Source organism: Lithobates pipiens, unplaced genomic scaffold (assembly GCF_037356315.1).
Source record: "Lithobates pipiens isolate NorthernLeopardFrog02 unplaced genomic scaffold, aLitPip1_a1.2 Scaffold_19, whole genome shotgun sequence".
NCBI lineage: Eukaryota > Metazoa > Chordata > Amphibia > Anura > Ranidae > Lithobates > Lithobates pipiens.
In genome coordinates this window covers 92417526-92431984 of record NW_027507764.1, presented here as the reverse complement: position 1 = coordinate 92431984, position 14459 = coordinate 92417526, and the positions used below count along the sequence as shown (strand labels likewise).

General features: G+C 46.9%; 1 protein-coding gene across 1 annotated transcript in view; it reads right to left on the bottom strand.

The window, feature by feature from the left end:
- The window catches only part of LOC143996173 (integrin beta-1-A-like), an 82298-nt gene that overhangs the window by 21401 nt on the left and 46438 nt on the right, over window positions 1-14459 (bottom strand). Inside the window, exons 8-10 of the mRNA XM_077491084.1 lie at window positions 1732-1827; window positions 1517-1606; window positions 1265-1405 (exon numbers count right to left, since the gene is read on the bottom strand). Coding sequence (XP_077347210.1) covers window positions 1265-1405; window positions 1517-1606; window positions 1732-1827 — 327 coding nt within the window. The remainder of the gene's footprint in view (window positions 1-1264; window positions 1406-1516; window positions 1607-1731; window positions 1828-14459) is intronic.

The following is a 14459-nucleotide window of genomic DNA, read 5'->3' as shown; positions in this document are numbered from 1 at the left end:
AGGGGTGGCTGAGGTATACATCTTGTCTTAATGGGCCACCCTACAACAAAAGCACCCTGAAATTTTATAGGGTCTGTTAGACAGCAAAGGCCTAACTCACAGGAATATCAGCGATTGCCCAACTCAACCAGAGTCCTGCTATGGCAGTGGGAGAATTTGAATCTCCTAGACAGTGTGCTACATTGTCAAGCTTGCATACCTACTGAGCAGCGGGACATCCTGCAAACTGTGGTACCCCATCTTACAAATCTGCCAGTTGGTGCATAGACATTTTGGGATGGACCACACAGAAGCCCATGTCAGGCGATACTTCTACTGCCCCAGGCTGTCAGAAAGGGTACAGTGATCCTGTGGTGAATGTATCTTGCATAAGGCCACCCCAGAACAGACTAGCCCTATGAGCACTGTCACATCAGAGATTTTTGAATTTCGCTACGCATTAGTGTTCGGGGATCACTTCTCGAAATTCGCTGTTGTGGTACCTGCTAAAGACTGGACTGCCATGACCATCGCTAAGTTGTTCTGGAACCACGTGGTACAGCATTATGTGTGCCCAAAACAAATTCTGTCAGATCAAGGCCTTAACATTGAGTCACTGGTATTCTGTGAACTGTGTGGCCTGAGTGGAATCTGTAAGTCTCACTCAACTCCATACCACCCTCAGGGCAATAGGGTCTGTGAGTGTTTCAATCGTATGCTGTTGAGGGTGCTGTGAACAGTGGCGCAGGGGCACTGAGACCACTGGTACCAATATGTAGATAGTTCTGGAAAAGCTAGTTCTCAAATAACATAAAGATATAGCAGAAGACACAGCCCGGGAGATACTATTGCTGCAACTGGGGGACTTGGTGTTAGTGAAAAATTCGAGAGAGGTAGAAAATTGGAGCCTAGGTGGAAGGCTATCCCTATCAAGTGGAGAAACAACCGTGTACAATGTGGTGTCTGAAGGTCCTGAGGTCATCAGGAAATGTCTTCACCAAAACCTTTTGAGGCCCTGTGTGCTGGGAGGAGATTGCTCCACCAGACCAGCAACAGACGTGGCATTATCACGGCTCCAGCCACTGAAACAGCCGGATTCCACGAACCCGGAAGGAAGACCGGGTGAAAATGGAAGCCCTCTCAGTGGTGACAGCTCAACTCTGGGGGGCTTGATTTTAAGGTAAGTATTTCATAATGTGTTATGCTATTATATTGCAGGATAATGGTTGTTTTTTTTTTTGTTTTTTTTTGCAGCATCATAAGTTACTAACCTGCAAATTCTTACCTGATCTCCCAGAGAGATATTGGAGCATTTCCTTCCATTCTCTCCTGTTCCAATGTCTCCATTTTTACAGAATGACTTATAACTGATTGTTACACCTTCTGGCAATTTGCTGTTTTCTAGAATAAGCTCTGAAAATAGTGACTAGATATAAAAAATAAAAATTAAAAAATATTCTTTTTACGTAAGAAGTACCACAAAGTTTGAAAAACAGGAAGCAGGCAGGAGCCAGAGGAGTCAGAAGCGTGTACTTACGTTGTAGGAATCAATGATCAGCTGAATTACATTATTAGAGTCTGAAGACAAAGTTCCAACAGCTGACTTTGGGATTAGGTTTGCCAGCTCCTAGAAATGAAAAGGAACACTTTAATTATTATTTATAAAATAGAACAATACTAGTGGGGCAATTGTCAGGGATGGTCAAACACAAACCCCCCCCCCAAAAAAACACACAAACACACCACACATACCTTGTAAATATCCTGATAATCCTTAGTAACAGCAAAGATTGTCTGTATGTTGTTTTCACTGAGCTTCTGGACCAAATGAGCGATTGATGGGTAGTCCTGTGAATGCAAGTAAATATATAGACCAATCAGCCAAAACTTATGACCATTGACAGCTAAAGTGCATCACGTCAGGACATGTAGGGAACGAAGGCTGGTCCATGTGGTCTGATCCAATATAAGAGCCGTTGTAACTCAAATTGCTAGAAAAAAGTTAATTTGGTTCCAATAGAAAGGTGTCAGAACACACAGTGCATCACAGTTCATTGTGTATGAGGCTGTGTAGCTGCAGACTTGTCAGAGTGCTCATGCTGAACCGTGTCCACAAACAAATATGCCTACAATGGACACGTGGGCATCAGAACTGGACAACAAAGCAATGGAAAAAGGTGGCCAGGTCTGATAAATTCAAGAATGGTTTGAGGAGAACAACAATGAGTTCAGGGTGTTGACTAAGCTTCCAAATTCTCCAGCTCTCAGTCCAATTGGACATCTGTGGGATGTACAGGAAAGATAACTCTGATCCGATCCATGGAAAAAAGTGTGGGATCAGTTCAGGACTACACAGGAGAAGCTTCTGAATGATCTCAAGGCAGTTGGGACCACAGTCGCCAAACAAACCATTGGTAACACATTATGCCGCCATGGATTGAAATCCTGCAGGGCCTGCAAGGTCCCCCTCCGCATGTACAGGCCCATCTAAAATTAGCCAATGAACATCTAAATGATTCAGAGAAGAATTGGGAGAAAGTCCTGTAGTCAGATGAGACCAACATTGAGCCCTTTAGCATTAACTCGACTCAACGTGTTTGTAGGAAGAAAAATGTTGACTATGACCCTAAGAACACCACCCCTACAGTCAAACATGGAGGTGGAAACATTATGCTTTGGGGCTGTTTCTCTGCTAATAGTACAGGCTGACTTTGCCACTTAAGGGGCCAATGGATGGGGCCATGTATTCTGAAATCTTGGATGAGAACTTTCTTCCCCAGCCAGTCTTCAGACCTTAATCTTACATAAAATGTATGGACGGACCTGAAACTTTAAGTTGTCAAGCGAGAGCCAAGAAACCTTAAGGATTTAGAGAAGATCTGTAAAGTAGAGTGGACCAAAATCCCTCCTGACTCTGAGATGTGTGCAAACCTGTCAACCAATTACAAGAAACGTCTTACCTCTGTACTTGCCAAAAAGGGTTTCTCCACCAAGTACTAAGTCATGTTTTGCTTGGGGATTAAATACTGTATATGCTCGAGTATTAGCCACATTTTTCAGCACATTTTTTATGCTGAAAACCCCCCCTCGGCTTATACTCGAGTGAGGGCAGGGATACCGGGCATTAGGCTGCTTGTCCTGGGGCCAGGGGCGGATCCAGAGTCTAGTCTCGGGAGGGGCACTTCTATAAAATATGTTTTTTTGGGGGCAATTTATATGGGAAATGGCTGGTATTTGCGCTTCAATCATTACGGCACCATGGTTGTTATGGTGTCAGGATGATTGAAGCGCATTATTTCTATTAATACATTGTAATATAAAATTAAATGGTTCAACTCACCATAATGCAAAATCAGTGGGAGCCCTGAGAGTGTCATTTGCCATGTCGCCTGCCACCAAACGCGGATTGTCACTTGCCGCGTCACTTGTCACCAAATGCGGATTGTTACTTGCCACGTCACCTGCCACACATTGCGGATTGCCACTTGCCACGTCACTTGTCACCAAATGCGGATTGTTACTTGCCACGTAGCCTGCCACACATTGCGGATTGTCACTTGCCACGTCACCTGCCACACATTGCGAATTGTCACTTGCCACGTCACCTGCCACACATTGCGGATTGTCACTTGCCACGTCACCTGCCACACATTGCGGATTGTCACTTGCCACGTCACCTGCCACACATTGCTGATTGTCACTTGCCACGTAACCTGCCACACATTGCGGATTGTCACTTGCCACATCGCCTGCCACACATTGCTGATTGTCACTTGCCACGTCGCCTGCCACACATTGCGGATTGTCACTTGCCACGTCACCTGCCACACATTGCGGATTGCCACTTGCCACGTCACCTGCCACACGTTGCGGATCGTCACTTGCCACATCACCTGCCACACATTGCGGATTGCCACTTGCCATGTCACCCGCCACCAGATGCGGATTGCCACATAGCCTGCCACACATTGCGGATTGTCACTTGCCACGTAGACTGCCACACATTGCAGATTGTCACTTGCCACGTCACCTGCCACACATTGCTGATTGTCACTTGCCACGTCACCTGCCACACATTGCTGATTGTCACTTGCCACGTAGCCTGCCACACATTGCGGATTGTCACTTGCCACGTCGCCTGCCACACATTGTTGATTGTCACTTGCCATGTCACCTGCCACACATTGCGGATTGCCACTTGCCACGTAGTCTGCCACACATTGCGGATTGTCACTTGCCACGTCACCTGCCACACATTGCGGATTGCCACGTAGCCTGTCACACATTGCGGATTGTCACCTACTGTGTCACTTTTCTGCTAAGGTGTTCTTTTGTTGAGTCCAGAGTGAAGATAGGCAGCAGAGAGATGATGTAATCTCTCTGCTGCACACAGCTTCCTGCACAGTGAGGTTACAACGATGGGCACAGTAAGGCTGCAACGATGGGCATGGTGATGCTGCAGTGATGGGCACAGTGAGGCTACAACGATGGGCATGGTAAGGCTGCAATAAAAGGGCAGTGAGGCTGCATTGATGGACACAGTAAAGCCGACAGCCTCTGTGTTTTCCGCGCTGCACCGCATGCTGAAAATTTACCAGTAGCTGCTGCATTTCCCACCCTAGGCTTATACTTGAGTCAATACGTTTTCCCAGTTTCTTGCGATAAAAAATTAGGTGCCGCGGCTTATACTCGAGTATATACAGTACTTATTTTACTGGATTTTAGGTTGATATTCTGTCTCTAACATTTCAAATACACCTATGATAAAAAATTATAGACCCTTCATTTCTTTGTAAGTGGGCAAATTTACAAAATCTTCAGCGGAACAAATAATTATTTTCCCCACTGTATAGATACATGAAATTAATAAATTGCCAGCTTCACACACGGCCCACCTCCTGGATAGTAATCTGGAAGAAAGGTTGATAAGTAAAAATAGGGAAGGGCTGCACTAGGCAGCTGTTCATAGAACAGTAATGCCGTGTACACACAAACTGACTTTTTCGACGGACTAGGTCCGACGGTCTTCCTGACGGACTTTCGCCAGAGTTCCGACGGACTTTCCAAACAGACTTGGCCACACACGAGCACACCAAAGTCTGATGGATTTGAACGTGATGACGTATGAGCAGACCAGAATAAGGAAGTTCGTAGCCAATAGCTGCCCTAGTGTCAGTTTTCATCTGTCGGACTAGCTTACAGACGAACGGATTTTTCGACTTGAGTCCGCGAGAAAGATTTCAAACATGTTTTATTTCTAGGTCCGTCAGACTTTTGGGGAAAAAAAGTCCGCTGGAGGCCATACACGATCGTAATATCCGACCGATTCATTCCGCCTGACCTAGTCCGTCGAAAAATCCGGTCAGGTGTACGCGGCATAACATTTATATTGGCATTGAAGCTTTTTTTTTTCTTAGTCAACATTTTTGTTGAAAGATAAGGCATGTACTGTATAGATCGGAAACTTATATAAGCAACTTAGGGCCTAGCCAAACTCTGCACAGGAATTAAGAGGCAACAGATGGAATCATGGAGGGGTTAGTGAATAACATGTAAACAGCAGTATCACAATATCTCAAAATGTAGTAGATCAAAAATGTGCAATGTTTCACAACAAAAAAATCCAGCTGATAAGAAAAACAATAAAGATAATACAGACAGAATGGTTGCTAAATGTCCAATCCCAGACATAGCTTTGGATTGGCTTGGGGCAACTAGCCACCAAATGGAGCCAGAGAGGAGAGCAAGAAAAGGAGAGGAGGGGAAATACCAAAGGGTGGGAGGAAAGGGTATCCACAAGTTAGTCTGGCAGGTGATCCAGCTTTCTGATATAGGGGGCAGTCGATACAATGTGTCAGGGCTACAGCAGGGTGATATCAAAATAAGGAGGAAGAAAGTTGTCTAAACAGGGTTACCAAGTCCTCAGGTATGTGTGGATTCTATCTTGCAGGGTGGCTTAAATTTGTGTATAAAGTGTGTGTCATTGCTTAGGTGACTCTATGAAGCTTTTTTTAACCACTTCCAGACTAGGGATGAGCTTCGCGTTCGAGTAGAACCGATGTTCAACAGGAACATCAGCTGTTCGACCGTTCGCCGAATTGCGAAACGTTATGGGCCATTCGCGCCATATTCGTGTGGCTCGTCACGGCCCATAATTCACTGTGGCATCGCAGTGCATTGCTGGCTGATGATTGGCCAAGCATGCACTATGACCCGCATGCTTGGCCAATCACAGTGTTCATAAGGCCGCCTGGAAGTCGGCCTTGTGTAGTGTGTTATGGCGTGGTGATATGGAGAGAGAGAGAGATAGACAGTGTGATTTCATTTCATTTGAGTTAGATAGTGCAGGCAGGAGGCTAGTCAGTTAGCTGCATTCAGTGTATTGTGTATATATGTGCATCCTAGGTGTTGTGTGTATGTATATATATATATATATATATATATATATATATATATATATATATATATTTATGGTCAAAACCCTTCGTCCTCAAAGATATGGAAGGAAATCATAAACACGCCACATGACGAACAACATAAAATAGACCTGAAGTGTGCCCTGGTCTGCGGTAAGGTAAACCCAGGTGAGCTGGGCAGTGAGCCCTGTGCTACTGGGCGGTATGCTAAGAGAAGGGTGCATACCTGAAGAAAGTAATGGATGTTCCTGTAGAGAAACTTGTTTTTTGAGTGCTGTGAGAAAGGGAAATGGGTGGAAGGGTACCGCGCACTGGAATCGACACTGAATGGTGTGCGAGGTCTGGTTATATACCCTCCGGGCTCCTCCCATAATTACGGGCCACCATACTGGCCCTCTTATTTATGGTCAAAACCCTTCGTCCTCAAAGATATGGAAGGAAAACATAAACACGCCACATGACGAACAACATAAAATAGACCTGAAGTGTGCCCTGGTCTGCGGTAAGGTAAACCCAGGTGAGCTGGGCAGTGAGCCCTGTGCTACTGGGCGGTATGCTAAGAGAAGGGCGCAAAAGACTTGATTTAGGGTCAAAGTAGTTTATTATAGTAAGACAATATGCTTAGAGAGCAAGGCCGCAGAAGGCTTGAGCCATTTCTGACTGTGGGTCGGGAATGTACTGAGCGAAGCAAGTGGATTTCCATCTTCCCAACTTCCTGATTACGTGTGCTGGAACTCCGTTGCGTGAGGCTGCTGATGCTGCTCCGATGCGAAAAGAATGTCCTGAATAACGAGCTGGGTCGAGGCCTATATTGCGTAGGAGGATCTTGACATGGCTGATAAACTGATTACAGCTAAGAGGTTTAACCGGGAATGGTAATAACGGGCTGTCGGGTGATGGATCGGATAAGTGCGCTAGTAATTGGTCCAAGACGGCCACGGGGCACCAGGTATTGAAGGTTTCGAAAAACTTGATGTCCGTCCCTGGGCCCACCTGTTGTGTTTTAGATACCTCTAGATGTAGAGTGAAGAAGGTTTGGTGGCGAGTGAGGTGCCGTCTGCATAGTGTCTTACAGCTGGAGCTGGTGACTGTAAATTCGCTGGGGCGCAGAAAACCATAGAAGGCTAGGTAAATGGCTGCTTTAATGACCAGGCTAGGAAAGGGGCCAAAAGGGGAACGAGAGAGGAAGAGCGATATCTCACAAAAGATGGCGCCGGTCACGGGAAGACGTTTGCTGCTGACTGGCGGCTGCTGTTTGAGAATACCACGCAGAATTGTCTTGACTGCATGAGCGGCGAATAAGGACGGCTTGGCGGGGTCTTGCAAAGAAATAAAGTGTTGGATGCCTGCCAGATAGAGTCTGATAGTATTGTGAGCCAAAGTCATCTGCGTGTGGCAGTATGAAATGAAAGCGAGGATATGATGGAGATCGCCTGGGCTCGCCCCGGGAAAGGCTGCTAGGAATCTGTTGTACATTTTCCAGGCAGCACGATAGGCCTTGATCGTGTTGTGAGATAACGAAAGGTTAATGAACTTGGTAGCATTGCGTAGGTATGGATTCAATGTAGAGTTAGCTGAGACCAGTGTGGGATAGTAGTCATGGTTGGGTCGGCTCCAGGTTCCTGTGAAAAGAATGATTCGAAATTAAGGCGGGACAGGGCATCAGCTAAGGTATTACACTTGCCTGGGATGTGGATGCAGAGAAGATTAAATTGGTGCTGAAGGGACAATTGTACCAGCCTGCGAAGAAATGCCATTATGGCCAGTGACTTAGAACGGCCTTTGTTTATGATGTTGGCTGTGGCTTGATTGTCTGTGACAACCGTAACTGTCTGTCCTGCCCAGCTACTGCCCCAGGCTTGTGCTGCAGCCACTATAGGATATAGCTCGAATAGCGAGGATGATAGACTGAAGCCGGGGATTGCGAGAATTTCTGGCGGCCATGGGCCTGCGAACCAGTGACGGTCAAAGATCGCTGCAAAGCCTGTGGAGGCTGCAGCATCAGTGACTATCTGGGGTGAAGAGGGGGATACTGATGGGATAAACATTGAGATGCCGTTCCAATTTGCTAAGAAATCGTCCCACATGTTGAGATCGGCTGTCGCTGCTTGATCTAGCCTGAAGACACGGTCGGGGTCTTGGACTTGGGAAAGAAATACCAAGAGGCGGGAGACAAAAGATCGACCCTGGGGGATGATCCTTACCGCGAAGTTGAGCATCCCGAGCAAAGACTGAAGTTGTCTCTTGGTGCACCCTTGGGTAACCGTAAAGGTATGGATGACCTCCCTGATGCGGGTTAGTTTATCGAGAGGTCAGCTAGCCTGCATGGTTTGAGTGTCGAGGATGATACCCAAGAAGGTGATGCGTTGTGCGGGGCCTTCCACCTTCTTCTCCGCTATGGGTATATTGAGTTTGGCAAAAACTTCTCTAAGACTATTTAGATCTACTGGAGGTTCCCCAGGTTCCTCAATAAGCAGAAAGTCGTCCAAGTAGTGGATCACTTTCTGACAGGACGCGTGGTGTGAAAGAATCCAGGACAGGCACTGGGCGAACGTGTCGAAGAGCCACGGACTGCTTTTGGAGCCGAAGGTCAATTTTGTGGCGAAATAGTACTGGTCCTTCCATTTGACACCGTGCCATTGCCATAGGCATGGATGGATCGGTAATAACTTAAAAGCGTCCGCGATGTCGGCTTTGGACAGCCAGACGCCAGCTCCTAAGCTGAGGATGGTTTGGATGGCAAGGTCTACGGAGGAATATTTGAGGCCGAATTCCTCTGAGGGTATAAGGGAATTTAAACTAGGTACGTGAGAAAAATGAGGCGCGGACAAATCATAGACTAAACAAAGTTTATTTGAGAATTTCCCTTTCACAAGCCCGATAGGGCTGACTCTCCAAACAGAAAAAGGTGGGTGTGAGAAGGGGCTGATCATGTATCCCCGATCAAGTTCATTTTGCAGCAAGGTGCTGATCGCTTCTTCGTCTGTGGCTGCTGACCGAAGATTTCTGCATTCGTGGGTGGTGTCTGGAAGAGTGATAAACCCCGTGTGGAAACCTACAGTGAAAACCTGTAGTAGGAAGGCTGCTAGTGAGGGTGATGGGTGTGAAAGAAGGTAGAAGTGCAGCCATCCGATGTGTATGCGGCTCAGTCATGTGTGGTTAGGTTTTTTGATCCCACAGGCGATTCTGGGGTGAGCTTGGTGGCAAGCGAGGCAGACGTGGAGGAGTCTGCATTGAGGGAAATGGCAACCCCCGATATTGAAGTTGTTACAAATTTGAGCTCCTCCTAGCGTTTTAATGGGTCGACCTAACTTGTCTTCTTGTGGGCGCTGTGTGGATGTACCTGAGCTCTGAGCTGTGTTTGAGAAGGGGGGAAAGTACGGGGGGCGTCTGCCCTCGTTTTCCGAACACCAGCTAGCTGTGTGGGTGGCCGACTGGCAGTTGGTGCACAGTGGGGAGCGTAGTCCCGCGAAATGGCGACAGAATAGTTCTGTATCGACTGCACTCCAGTCGGTAGCCAACTGAAACTGGCTGAGCCTGGCAGCTGCTTTGGCTGAAAAGGAGCGGTGGTAGTCATAGAAAGCGCTCCCTCCAAACCTATAACCTAGATCCGTCACTGCGTGTAAATACAGATCTAGTTCTTCCCTTTGGTTGGGGTTGAGGGAGCAAATTATGTCTCTGACCATGCCAAAGGCGAGCACGAACTCAGTGACTGTGAGCTTACGTGTGAGCCTACGGTCTTTTGCTTTTAGGACGACGGAGACATCTCCCCATGTATAGGCTTTGTTCTCCGCTGCGTCGTGTACCGAAATAAGGAGGGACGCGAGATTGACGTCTCGGCCATCTAAAATATCCTTCCTAATGTTAGCTGGGACGAGATGTGCCAGGAAGATGGTGGAGCTGTACTGGGGCGTACCTAACGGCATTGGCATGGGGGTGGTAGTGGCGGGTGACGTGGGGAGCACTTGTTGTTCTTCCAGAGACACTACTCTGGTCTGGACATCAGAGACTGTCGATGAGAGTGAAGCCACTAAGGAGTGCAGCTGAGCAACTGCTGATGCGATGGAGTGTAGGGACGCCTGGGAGTCTGATGGGGCTGGCGTAGATGGTGGAAATAGCAATTTGAAGAGTTCGGCTTTTCTTGCTGTAGCCGGGAAGGGAATATCCCTACGTCGCAGTTCTGCCGTGAGTTTCGGGATGGTCCAGGCTCTGTAGAGCTGTCCGTCATCGTTGGTTGAACCCGCCCCAGGTGATGACGGGTCGGGGGAAGAGATGTCGCTGCCGGCCAAAAAAGGTTGGGGATACAGGAGGGGACAGAAAGGTATTTCGAGGAAAGCATGAAGTAGGAAAAATCAGGGGGAGTGACAGCCATAGCGACAGTTGGTTTGCGCTTGAGCGCTGTTTGAGTGAAAAAATGTTTAAAACTCATAAGAATGCGTGACAACCGAGGTGAGCCAGGAGGTGACTGGCTAGGTAACCGATAGCTCGGGTGTCCGACTGTGCTCGGCACAGACTAGTGCACCAGAATCCCCGGGGCGGACCGGGGAGGGTAACGGAAGTCTGGTGTGCTAAGTAGGAATGTTGCGGTCTGTAGAAACTTGACGTGTGTTCGGTCGGCTAAATGCTTGCACTGCCAGCAAGAATGGGGGTTTAGGCGACCTTGTCTGCGTAGTGGAGGCTTGTGCTCCGAAAACAGAGTGAGATGCGTAGAAGTATGTGACAGTTGCTAACGCCTCGGAACCAAAATAAAATTATGCGTGTGGAAGTTAAATATGTCGTGAAAGTGTGTAAGAGAAAGGAAAAAATGTTTTTTTTTTTTTTTTTTTTTTTTTAATCTTAACGTTTCCATACCTTCTAACGATGCACCTGCCTTGAAGCCCTGGTGCTGGCGACTCTGTTGAGGTCAAGGACTGAATTTGTGTGAAAACCTACAGCGGGGTGATATGGGAGTAGTAATAAGGTGGGTTTACAAGCTGTTTCGGGGCCATAGCCGACCCCCTGGTGAAGAAATGCAAAACTTTAACCAGGTTACCCTGTGTTCTACCCTCCCCCACCCCCTTTTTTTTTTTTTTTTTTACCTGGAATGGGTGGTCCGAGCCTGTTGCAGGAGGGACCAAGTGGCAAACTTACTGACCTAAAAGAGGAACAGGGATAGAGAAAACGTATGAGTAGCCGTGTTGCTACTGGAGACGTTCGGCTGTTTTTGTGAGCCAAATGCAGAAAGACTTGCCGTGGTTGCAAGACGGTTTAGTTTAGAAAGATAAAAGGTAAGAAAAATGATTATGTGGGGTTGACCGTGCGTAACTACGAGCGATTTGGTGCAGAAGTTGTGAATGAACATGCAATTAGGTTCGAGAAAGGTGAAAAAGTATCGTAGAGCTTGTGCTGTGACTATTAGAACCGGGCTGGATGCGAGCCCTGAAAGAACGGTTGGTGAAAGATTTGGCCCGTTGGTCGATGATGTGATAAGACTCGGTGCAGTATTTTTTATAATTGGTTCTGTGCGGATTCGAAACATAGCTGCGACTAGGTGCGAATCCCACGTAACCAGTTGTGAGTCAGTCGATGACAAGGGTTCGGGCTGCCTAAGTGTATATATATATATTTTTTTATTTAAGGGTATTTGACAAAATGCAAAAATATTCGAATCGTACAGTTTGACGACCGGATTTTGAATCGGCAGTCTGGAGTGCGTATGTGATCTGAACGAGCGAGTAGAAGGCCAACTCAAGGCGGGGTGCATGTTTGAAACCGTGTAAGGGTAGCAACTGGTTTCGGTTTACTTACAGGCTGAACGATTTTGAAAAAGTAAACATGGTAACGAATCGATACGAATTCAGAGTAAAGGAAGCAAGATGACCCTGGCTGTGACGGAAATGCGTGCCGATTTTAACGAAAGCTGTGAACGAGTACAGAATGAGAACGTACGGGTGAATACGGCAGGTAGAAGAAAATATATGTGAAAGATAGCGTAAAAGAGATACTAGCCGAAGGTGCGACAACTTTAGCAAAGAAAACAAGCTAACGAACTGATACCAACTTGAGTAAAGAATAACGAGAATAGTCCTACCTGCGACGACGAGGCGTAACGGTCGACGAAGTTTGCGAATGGAGACGGGATAGCGATGGTGTATGTACGCACTTACGAAGACGAAGTAAGAAGCAACGGTTGGCCTGGTGACGTTTACCGCGCACTGGAATCGACACTGAACGGTGTGCGAGGTCTGGTTATATACCCTCCGGGCTCCTCCCATAATTACGGGCCACCATACTGGCCCTCTTATATATATATATATATATATATATATATATATACACTGTATTCAGTTTTTGTTTTTGATTCGTCCCTGTGTACTGTGCCCTTTGCACAGTGTGCACCTAAAGCTGCCCCATCTGCTGATCCGATCCGCAGGCAGCTGTAGTAATTACAGTTGGTGTATTGTGTCATCTGCACAGTGTGCACCTAAAGCTACCCCAATTGCTGGTGTTCTTCTGATCCTATACCACAGGCAGCTGTAGTAATTACAGTTGGTGCATTGTGTCATTACAGTGTGCACCTAAAGCTACCCCAATTGCTGGTGTTCTTCTGATCCTATACCACAGGCAGCTGTAGTAATTACAGTTGGTGTATTGTGTCATCACAGTATGCACCTAAAGCTACCCCAATTGCTGGTGTTCTTCTGATCCTATACAGCAGGCAGCTTCAATAATTACAGTTGGTGTACTGTGTACTCTGCGCAGTGTGCACCTAAAGCTACCCTGATTGCTAGTGTTCTTTTGATCCTATACCACAGGCAGCTGCAGTAATTACAGTTGGTGTATTGTGTCATCACAGTATGCACCTAAAGCTACCCCAATTGCTGGTGTTCTTCTGATCCTATACAGCAGGCAGCTTCAATAATTACAGTTGGTGTACTGTGTACTCTGCAGAGTGTGCACCTAAAGCTACCCCAATTGCTGGTGTTCTTCTGATCCTATCCGCAGGTAGGGATGGCCTTGCGGTTCGCCCGGCGGTTGGTTCATGGCGAACTTTGCTCGTTCGCGATACACCAAACCGGCGGGCTTCTGGCGCTGTTCGCGGCGGACATATTAGTTTACATTGTGAAGAACTTTGACCCATGACACATCCATCATGGGGTACAGGACAGCCAATTGAGACATTTCAGCACATGGACATACCCCCTACCTTTTAAATAGACCTGATCTGGCGGCCATTTTACATTCTGTCTTTTGTCAGTGTAGGGAAAGGACGCTGTGTGGAGCAGGAACAGTCAGTCTAATCACTAGCTATTCCTATTAGGTCCACACAAGTCATTTTAAGGACTGGTATAGGTGTACAGTATATAGGGTTGTAATACACGTATAATATACTTTCTTTAAAATATAGAAAGCATATTATAGTGCGCTGCATGCAGTGCTGCTGACCGATTCTGCAGCTGTTGTTTCTCAGTGTAGGGACAGTTTGGTGTTTGGAGCAGGGACAGTCTGCAATTCACTAGCTACTAGCTAGCTACTATTAGGTCCACAAAGGTCCTTTTAAGGACTGGTAAAGGTGTACTATTTGGTGTGCAGTATATATCGGTGTAATACACGTATAAAATACTTTCAAATATTGAAAGCATAGTATAGTGCATTTCCACTGTGCAGCATTGTGACTGCTGAGCGGTTCTGCAGGGATACTACAAAGAGTGACAAAAGCAATTAGAAAAAAGTATTATAACTGGTGCGATAGACCAGTGGCCCCCCAAAACGACAGATTGAAGCGGGGTGTTATATACCTTCTTCCACATATACTGCACTTCTCTAGAGACTTGTGTCACAGGGTCATTTAAAAGATGACAGGCAGAGAAAGAGGCAGGCCCTTCCGCAGGAGTGGTAGGGGTAGGGCAGGAGCAACAGGCTTGAGCCAAAGTGGAAAATTGCAGAAGTGCTCTTTATCTCGGTGCTGGTGACCGTGCTCACTATCACGGTGCTGGTGTCAGTGCTCTCTGTCTCAGTGCTGGTGTCAGTGCTCTCTATCACGGTGCTGGTGTGGTATCAGCGCTCTCTATCTCAGTGCTGGTG